This window comes from Spizellomyces punctatus (assembly GCF_000182565.1).
Source record: "Spizellomyces punctatus DAOM BR117 chromosome Unknown supercont1.9, whole genome shotgun sequence".
In the NCBI taxonomy this organism is placed as follows: Eukaryota; Fungi; Chytridiomycota; class Chytridiomycetes; order Spizellomycetales; family Spizellomycetaceae; genus Spizellomyces; species Spizellomyces punctatus.
Window position 1 is genome coordinate 329,606 of NW_015971545.1, and position 10,077 is coordinate 339,682.

Here is a 10,077-nt window from a genome sequence, read left to right on the forward strand (position 1 = left end):
ATTTGGTCTATACAATCTCATCAAAGACGGGATATGGCTCTGCGCCGGGATCCCTGCCGGGATAGGCCACTCCGTGCCCGGCATGCCTGCCGGGATATGGCTCTGCGCCGGGATCCCTGCCGGGATTGGCCACTCCGTGCCCGGCATGCCTGCCGGGATATGGCTCTGCGCCGGGATCCCTGCCGGGATTGGCCACTCCATGCCCGGCATACTCATGTCCATTTTTAAAACGGACTACATCTGCGCGAGTGGGATGAACAGGGCGAGTTCTCTTTCTCTTGATGACTTTAAGAACCTCATAATCATCATCATCTGAAGAATCATCTGACGATTCCTCAACTACAATCTGCCGTCTTTTTTTCGGTATTGGCATTTTAATTCACTTCGCTTTAGTCTTGTGACTTTGTAAGTCCTTCATATAGTTGCGGAGCCTAGCCTCGACACATTTTTCCTGTTCCACTCTAAGGGCTTCGGCCTTAGCAAGAATCCGTTCATCCTCTTTTCTCTTCTTTTCTAGTTCTCTCTCTTCTTTTCTCTTGGCGGCAAGTTCTCGTCTAACCTGAAGAGCCTTTTCTTGGCTTTTTTCTAAATGTGCTCGCTGCTTCTCTGATGCAGTATGTTTTTTGGGAGCGCTGGTATTGACCTCTCCGGGATTGGCCGCTCCGCGCCCGGCATGCCTGCCGGCATTTGGCTCTGCGCCGGCATATTTGTTTACAAGTTCTTGAACATAGTCTTGATGATCATCGTCATTAGTTTCATCATCATCATTCAAACTTTGTTCTTCATCTGTAATGTCCTGGTCAGGTATGCCTGCCGGCATTTGGCTCTGCGCCGGCATAGATTCCTTTTTTTTAGGCATTTTAGCTTTGTAAATAGAAAATAAAAAAACCCAAATATGCTTAGCGAGGTTCTTTTGTCCATGATGATGGTACCTTATAAGAATTACTCGCCCACTCTTTCTTAAGTTCCTTGTGTACCTTACCATTTTTTCTAATCCAATTACCGGTTCTTGGATTGTAAACTTCCTGCAAGGATGAATCTCTCGGGTTTCTTCTCTCATGAAGCCTTGGCGATGGCTGCATTGTTGTGAAGTCAAATGCAGTTGATGATGGAGATGGTGATGCATCCATCGGCGTTAGTGATGGTAAGCCTGAGGTTGGTGATTCAGATCGCCTATGTAGAACTAATTGTGTAGGTGGCATGCCTCCTTCCTCATAAAAGATGTTCTCAGACAAAGCAGGAGTAGGTCGTATCACGCCACGTTGCATGTTGTATTCATCTCTTGAGGCAGAAATGTCTGTGCCCCGCGTTCCTAAGCCAGTTGTTTCTAGCAAACTCTCCCCAGGATTGTGAATACCATGTGAAGAGTGGAAATGCTGTATGTCAGCCAATTCCTTACGTTTTTCCTCTTTTATAAACTCTTCATAACCTTCGTGCATTCGTCGGATGCATGCAATCAAATCTATGTCATTTTTGTATCCATCGCGACCATGGATTATCGGATACCGAGTCTCTTGATTAGATTTGGGATGGTAATCAACTGAACGCCCAGAAGCCATCCGTTTGAGTTCTGCATCTGAAACAACTGGCCGAAAGGTATCAGGATCCAAAGACCGGCCGTTAGCATCCCTTAGTTCACCGAAGCATCTATTATCAATTTCGATATAGTATGGGTCACTGACAAATTGTGTATCTACCTTACCAAATGAATGATACTTGTTTAACAATGGGTGCTTGAAATAGCCTGTAGGTAACTTTGAATCAACCCATTTTCTCTTCTCTCTCCAAAACACATCACGTTCGACCTGCTCAGAGTTGTAATCAGTTACATCAGTGTTGCCCTTCTGTAATAGTTTTACCAATTCGGCAACAGACATATTGTACTATTCTGTATTTTACTATATTAGTATTATTAAAAAAAAGAAGCATGTCGTCTCAACAAAGGAAGGAATGGATACAAGAGCGTTTGAGGAGGAAGTTGGCTGAAAGGCATGCCGGGCGCGGAGGACCCGTCAAAGACGATTCCGACTCATTAGGAGTGCCAATGCCGGGCTCAGGCATGACGAATATATACAGTAAGGAAACCATCATTCCAGACGCTGATGCGAGTGATATTAACTGGAATGAGTATGTTATTATTCCTGAAAATCCTCTTTACATTGATGACTTGAATGAAATCATTTGACGCTAAAAGTAGCATTAATACCCCGCTAATTCGACAGGAAGCGATTTCCTTAGCGCTGAATCAAAATTCTGTTGGATCTCATAGGATTGCCCTAGACCTTTATGGAGATCATCGATATAACCTCATCCTCGTGAAATTGTCTCTCTTACTTTGATGGGTACAGATTCGTCATGGACTAGAGATTGATGAACCTTTCCATAAATATCTCTGGCTTGGCCGGCATGGTTTACAAATTGTCAAATTCCATTGTTTACTTTGCTGTAACTGTTCAACGCCCGAAGACCAAAGTTCTTTGCACTTGAGAGAAAGTTTGCAAATTTTTGACGCAACATCTTTTACATGTTCCAAATGAAAAAAAATTAATCATCTGCAAAGCCGGAGGAATGACAATCGAGAACCAAAGTGAACCCTTTGCCCTGTAAATCAATCGGTAATAGCATTTCAGCATCAAGCAAACGGATGTTGATGGTACTAACAAGGCCTGACTCTGTGTCAATGAAGTTGGTATCGAAATAATTCTGCGCACACAGCACGGTGTCTATTTCCTGGCTTATTGGAATCGATGCTAGAATATTTAGATCATCGGCTCCAGCAACTATAACATCGCTAGAACATAAGTTTGTCGATGAGACGAGCACCATCTTAACACCTGTCAAATCGATTGGATTCGCGAAAGTTATTGATCTCCCAGGGTCAGATTGCTGCGTCTGAACTAATCCAAGCAGTTTGCTCGCTGTTGTTTGAGGGTAGAGAACTTTGAATGGTGTTGTACCCGCGGTCACTGTTATTTGACTGTTTATATGATTGTATTCTACAGTGTATGCTTGCGTCCCAGTCGAGTTGAATCCAGCAGTCAGTGCATCCACTAAATCATCTGGAGAGTAAGTACCAGGAGGAATAGCAAAAGTCCTTGCAGCATTACCCATCCCAGCATCATAAAAGGAGACAATATTGTTCTTGTCATTTACTATGTTCCACGAAAGGGGCAAAATGATCGAATTGTATTGAATTTTATCACATGCGATGGGTTTGGCTAGAGTCCATTTAGGTTCATTCTTGTTTCTGTTCGTCGCCCTGTTGCTATCGAGAATCAACTTTTTCATTTCTTCTAATGTATTATAGATACAGAGAGCAAATAAAAACAAGTGCAATGAAGCCAATCACAATAGCCCCTTTACCTAGTCAAGTCTCTGGATGCATAAAGGATAATACAGATCCACGGCTTCCTAGAAAGTATGGTTTTATCATATACAATGGCGCTCGATTTAGCGGTAAAACGCTAAACATTGCTGTGATATGCAAATTGTTCTTGAAGAAGCAGTATTCGAATATCATAATATTCACACCAAATCCGCATGACACCAATTGGAACCCCTTAAGAACGAGCAAAAAGGTTCATATATTTGACAAGATTTCCAATGAAATACTCAATTTTATACACGAAGAGCAACTTTATGAATTTGTTCGAAGTGGAAGAAAACGAGACCTGCTTCTAATCATAGATGACTACAACATGCAAAAGGGACATAAGAAGTCACTCGATGAGTTGGCAACTTGTGGAAGGCATGCTGGTATCACTTGCATCCTGTCGAGTCAATATTTTTATCACAATAGTCCCGCTGTACGTAGCAATGCAACAAACTGGATCATTTTTAGACCTTTGAAAAGCGAACTTAAGAAAATGGTCGAAGCAGGCTTATCTCTCGCTTTACCTGAAGATGTATTTGAAAAGTTCGTTATGGATAATACAAAGAAACTGTTTCATTTTGTGCACATAAATCTACAAAGTTCGAAACGACCATTTAGAGTTGGTTTTTCATAACGACTTTTTTTTTTCTAGATGTGTAAAGTAAACCATGTCATCCGATATTGAAGTAACAGAGGTCAGACGTGTCCCATCGGCATTTACTTATAAAAGATCCGCAAAAAATGGAGTCATTCTAAACTTCCAGCCATCTAGTCAGGTTCGCTTCGAGCCAACAAACGGAAGTGGAGATTGCCGACCAGGCGGGAAACTAGTTTTTAAAATAGCAGACGACAAGCGCTTCTGGCTCGTTAATGAAACGCTGCACAAATATCGTGTAGTCGGCTTAAAAGCAGATGGTTTGCCAGCAGTAGCAGTTAATGCTGACTACAGGCTCTGTCAATCTGGAACTGATGCTGTATGGAAACGTCAATCTCTCCTGATTAATGGAAGGATCATTGAAGATCTCAATGACTATAATTTGTTCACTGTGCATGAAAATGCCTTAACATCATGGGAAACCAAACAACATCTAGGCCAATGCGAGTATTATTCAAGTGAGGATAACAACCGTTCAGCAGTGGTCGCTCAAAACAACGCATACACCGTTACCGGGTCATTGCTATCATTCTTTCAAAATGAAGTGGCTTTTCCTCTCTGTCTTGTGAAAGGAGGAGTAAGCCTGGAGATGACCGCCGAGACAGACCTTTCCAAAATATTCCCAAAATCCACAGGGATTACGTCCTTCAAAGTAGAACAAAACAAATTAATATGTCAGTTTGCTGAACCGGTCAAGGCTTACTATGATAAAGTGCTTGCTTTGATGCAGGCTGAGGATCCTACACCCCTGACTATCCCCACTCAAATAGTATGGAGTCAAGAATTTGCAGGACAAGATAGTTGAGTACAACAACTCTCGCTTGTAACAGGTGAGCAGTCCTCTGTTTCGTCATTGATGTTGGTGACAACTGACAATGTTCTAACAGATGTAGACAAACTGAATTATTCGGACGATGCAGGTATTAGAACAGTGTCTATGCAAGTAGGAATGGAACGGTTCCCACAAGGGAAGGCTATTGGACATGGCTCTGAGAAAACAGGATTTGTCTCTACTATTGACCCTGAGATGTATGCATTGAGTCAACGTAACAAGGATTTCAATGATGTGAAGTTTGCGCCCACTATGTCTGATTTGAAAGGATGGGATCTAGGAGGCAAAAAGATAAAACATTGGTCATGGAGACAAAATTTCAAGCAAACCCCAGACATGATTGGCAGCGGTCTTCAGACTCTAGCCGATGGACGAATTTTAATCAATGTTTCTCAATATCCAAATCCTCCAGAAACAGCCGATTTCCCAAGCGAAACTATAACTACAGGAACCGGAGATTCACAAACGACATCGCCTAACCCCGCTTACATTCCTACATTCAAGAACAAGATGTTTCATGTATTTTGGACTACTGATCATGTGATGAGCATCGACAAAGATGGTATTAGATTGGTTCCGGCATAGTAATGCGAACAATTATATTCTTCACATATGTATAGGACTACCTAATATTGAATCACATTATGGCTAAGAAATCCCATAGAAAACTCGTCAACATATCGGCTATGCCAAATAAAGGACTTAGAGCGGCTGCTCGTGCAAGAAACAGGCACATCATTGCTGCTAGAAAAGCCGCAGCAACACGTAAGCGACGCTACGGTTCTGGAAGAGTCGTGAGGCGTGTTGTTTATGTTTAAAAAAACGGCGCCAAGAAATGCCAAGACTATGCCGGGCGCAGCGGCCTATCCCGGCAGGGGATGCCAAGATTCTTTCCATTGAATGGAAGGGCATCCCTGAGTACAAGCCGGTGGCATAAAAAGGCACTCGGTGTATCTTTTCTCCCATTAGCACAAGTACGGGTTTGAAATATCAGGTATGATTCGAAACATTTAACCGAATCTGAAACATCCGATACGTGTTCTGAAACACACGCCATAATTCTGAAACATCTAACCGAATCTGAAACATAGCTACATTTTCTGAAACACCTAACCGAATTTGAAACATGTCCATGTCAAAGAGTCAATGGGGGCAAGCGACTAGCTATGTCGGAGGCTTGCTACATCCCCTAGCGCGTCGTGCTATCAAGACTGAACTAGAGGATCTCACCTTCGAGCAAAGCGAGTGTTTATTAGAAAATATAACTGATAATAAGAAAAGGGTTAAGAAAGACAAGGGGTTGCTAAGATCACTTAAAGGTCATCTGGGACGACTCCTAGAGCGGAAGGAGCGAGAAGAGGATAAATGGAAATCTTCATCTCTCAAGTTAAAGAGAAAGTTCAAAGATTTCGAGTCTGATGGTGAAACCTTGAGTTCTGGTTCTGACGATGATTCCGATGATGCCGATGACAGCGATTACAGTCCACAAAAGGCTAAACGCAGATGTGTCAAGCGGTCAAGCCCTGAGCATGATGGGGAACCCGCTAATTTAGAGCCATCGCTCATGGAGCGTCTCGAGCGGCAACAGATGCAGATTAACGCACTCCTAGCAGCTAGCACTCCTAAGCGCAGAAAGAGCGTCAAGGCTAAAGTGAGCGATCAGGACATTGTCCATGCTGATGTTATCAATCCTCCAGATGTAGGAAGCAGTAGCGCCGCTGCTTGATTCTCTTCAATTACCGTTGACACACGCTAAAAAATCCATGAAATCAACAAAAAAATTACAAAACAACAAAACCAGAAAAAAAATACAAAACGACAAAAACAGTCTGTAAAGGTGTTTCGTAGCACAATGTACATAGATATCCCTTTGTTTAGCGTCATGTAGGGGCGTTGTTATAGAGCTTTTGTACAACGTTTGCTAATAAACACACACGTTTAAACAAAGAGAAATAATATTTTGTATACACAATATATTTTAACATGGGACGCAAATCAGGATCGATAAACACGAAGGATCGCTACAGGGTATACAAGATCGAAGAAGATGGTTCTAGAACATTTGTAAATGACTATCGGGCAGCCATAGAGATTGCTAACAGGTTAGGTGTCTCGCGCTCGTACATTCATAATATAATACATGGGTTAGCAGAATCGCCTATTTCAAAGATGTATGCTATAGAAAAGTTACCATGTATACGAAAACCACCACCTCGTCCTAAGCGGAGATGCTTTAAAATAAATCGAAAAGTGGCTATTCCTGATGATCCAGTAAAAGTTGCTCACTTCGCATGAACATCCCTGCCGGGATTGGCCGCTCCGCGCCCGGCATCATTTGAAGAACAAATACGTTTAAAGCTTTGAAAATATTTATTTTTTAACACTATATATTTCTATTTACTATGCCTTTGATTTTTAACCCAATCACCAACAGACACGTAAAAGAAGACTCGAAGCCTTTTGAGAGGATGATGCGAAAGATTGTATCTGGAAACTTCTCTAGTGAAAACTGGACTAAGAAACAACTAGATGCACTAGAGAACCTTCAAATACATCGAGTACCAAGATTCCTACAATCTGAGCGAGAAAAAAGAATTGCTGCTGCGAGACGCACTGAGGCTCAAAAGCAGGCTATTGCTGAAAAGGCCAGAGAGACGAGAAGGCTTAATAAAGAAGCAGAAGAGCGCGAGATGAGAGAAATTCAAGAGAGGGCTCAGGCTGCTATTAAAAAGCGAAAGGAAGCCACTAAGAAGGCTGCTGCGAGACGCACTGAGGCTCAAAAGCAGGCTATTGCTGAAAAGGCCAGAGAGACGAGAAGGCTTAATAAAGAAGCAAAAGAGCGTCAGATGAGAGAAATTCAAGAGAGGGCTGAGGCTGCTATTAAAAAGCGAAAGGAAGCCGCTAAGAAGGCTGCTGCCACTAGGGCTAAACGTAAGTATAATCTTCGAAAGCATCAAGAATCATTCTCACCTTTAATATCTGTCAAAGAGATCAAAATCAAAGGTATCGGTTATACAAAGGAACTTTATCGGTTCAATCCAAAGTACACCTTCGCTACTCATGATGATATTGTTTCATTTTTCAATGATGTCATCAAGGAATCACTTGTAGGCCTTGAACGCGGTGACAAAGTGCAAATAGGGTTTCAACATCAAAGTCTACACAATGGATTTTGGTCATCAAAAGTTGTATCAGTTAGTGATCTGATTGCTTCTGATGTGATAGACGATATTACTGCGAGAATGCAATCGGCTGAAATAGCATCAATCGATGAAAGCATGACTATCGAGGTGCGTCGTTTAGTTTCGGTAAAGGGCGGCGCCTTCAAAAACTATCATGACCATCTATCAGCACAGTCAAAAAGATGTGTCATTGTTGTGAAAAACAATGGTAACGATTGTGGTATGAGAGCAGTTGCCTTATCCGTAGCATTCCATACAATGGATCACTCAACAAATGAATATGCGTACATCATGAAACAAAGAAAGCCACTGGACAAAATTGTTACTAACTATTATGAAGGATGCGGGTTACCTGTTGGTCAGAAGATGTCTTACGGCGATTTTCCAAAGTTGGTTTCATTCCTCAAAAGGAACATCATTATTGTTGATCTAGAGAACGGTGGTAAACCTCTCATGGTCAAAGGTGTTAACAATGAGTGATACGATGAGAAACCTGCTACTATCCTACGTAAAGGGGATCATTTCGATTGCATAACCAAGATTAACGCCTTTTACTGTGCATTGTATTTTTGTTTCCAATGCATGAAAGGACACAAGCATACCAATCATAAATGTGATAAGAAACGAGGATGCAACCTTTGTGGTTGGGTCACATGTAAACAAGGATCTCCCGATGATCTAGTGTTGTGTTTAAGTTGTAACTTAGGTCACTTTTCAGGAGATTGTGATGATTATCACAAGGAGAAAAAATGTGATAAAATATGGAAATGTAACAAGGAAGGCGGCTGCGGGCGTGTATTTGAGCGTGCTTATTATGATGGTAATTGTGCTGAGTTACACGATTGCAACCACCATCTCTGCCGTCCTTGCAAGGCTTATGTCACTCCTGACCATCGATGCTTCATACAGAAAAAGAAACCCAGAAAGCACATTAGCAAGATCATAGCATTTGATTTTGAATCAGAGTTTCTACATGATGGTGAACATCGTGTAAAGTTTACGGATTGCAAGGTAGTTTGTACCGGTCTATGCCAATCTGTGTGCCAATGTCATGAGCATCACTCCTTCTTTGAATTTGACGCTTTTTATCAATTCATCTTCAAGAACCCTAATACAACATTCATTGCTCACAATGGTAAGGGTTACGATTTCCACTTTCTCTTCAAAAAGTTCAATGACAACGGTGTTAAGCCTAAGTATATCTCAAATGGGTTGAAGATCATTTCAATGGTGCTGCCCAAGTTCAACATCCGGTTCATTGATAGCATGTTGTTTTTGCCTATGGGACTGTCAAAGTTGCCTTCCATGTTTGGATTAGAGGAACATGTTCGTAAGGGTTACTTTCCACATTGGTTCAAATGTTCAAATGATTATAAAGGCGTTTTACCATCTTTGGATGATTTCCGATTTGACAGTATGCCCTATGATAAACGCGCTGATGCACAACGCTGGTACAAGAAAACCCTACGCAAATGCATGAAGGGTAGGTATGTTTTTGATTACACTAAGGAACTTGTTGAATACTGCAAGAATGATGTCGATATTCTAGCAGCGGCCGTGAAATTGTTCCGAGAGCAATTCCTTGTAGCAACCGATGGTGAAATTGATCCTTGGGCTTATAAAACCATAGCATCGGCATGTATGGGGACTTACAGGCATATGTTCATGCCTGAAGAAAGCATACCCACACATCATGAAGAAGGAATGCGGCGTCATTCAGACAAGGCTGTCCAGTGGCTCGAATATCTACGCGATAATGGCATTCTGGATATGCGACGTGTTCTACGTGGTGGAGAGAAATGGATTGACCGATTAAATGGGAAAAAATTCTATGCCGATGGCTATTCTCCTTCGACAAATACTGTGTATGAATTTAATGGTTGTGAATTCCATGGGTGTAAACAATGCAAAGACGATGATGCCGTTAATTATCATGGTGTCCCTTATAAGTCTTTGAGACGATATACCGATAATAAGCATGAAGAATTGATTGCTCTAGGTTACAATTATGTCTCGATCTCAGAGTGTGAATATG

At 41.8% G+C, this 10,077-nt stretch overlaps 4 protein-coding genes across 4 annotated transcripts; 3 read left to right on the top strand and 1 right to left on the bottom strand.

The window, feature by feature from the left end:
* Positions 1 to 7: 7 nt before the first annotated feature.
* SPPG_09280 (uncharacterized protein) lies at positions 8 to 1,877 on the bottom strand (the record flags this gene model as incomplete). The annotated part of the gene is made up of 3 exons (XM_016757438.1): positions 8 to 339; positions 403 to 844; positions 933 to 1,877. 3 exons carry the CDS (start codon positions 1,875 to 1,877, stop codon positions 8 to 10), a joined length of 1,719 nt encoding a protein of 572 aa, XP_016607269.1.
* Positions 1,878 to 4,041: 2,164 nt separating this feature from the next.
* Positions 4,042 to 5,445, top strand: SPPG_05487 (uncharacterized protein; the record flags this gene model as incomplete). Its single annotated transcript, XM_016753696.1, has 2 exons — positions 4,042 to 4,828; positions 4,976 to 5,445. 2 exons carry the CDS (start codon positions 4,042 to 4,044, stop codon positions 5,443 to 5,445), a joined length of 1,257 nt encoding a protein of 418 aa, XP_016607270.1.
* A 541-nt stretch (positions 5,446 to 5,986) lies between these two features.
* Positions 5,987 to 6,586, top strand: SPPG_09281 (uncharacterized protein; the record flags this gene model as incomplete). Its single annotated transcript, XM_016757439.1, has 1 exon — positions 5,987 to 6,586. The coding sequence occupies one exon, from the start codon at positions 5,987 to 5,989 to the stop codon at positions 6,584 to 6,586; it is 600 nt and encodes a 199-aa protein (XP_016607271.1).
* A 742-nt stretch (positions 6,587 to 7,328) lies between these two features.
* On the top strand, positions 7,329 to 10,015 carry SPPG_05488 (uncharacterized protein; the record flags this gene model as incomplete). The annotated part of the gene is made up of 6 exons (XM_016753697.1): positions 7,329 to 7,791; positions 7,849 to 8,150; positions 8,952 to 9,053; positions 9,147 to 9,525; positions 9,592 to 9,921; positions 9,993 to 10,015. 6 exons carry the CDS (start codon positions 7,329 to 7,331, stop codon positions 10,013 to 10,015), a joined length of 1,599 nt encoding a protein of 532 aa, XP_016607272.1.
* Positions 10,016 to 10,077: the final 62 nt, after the last annotated feature.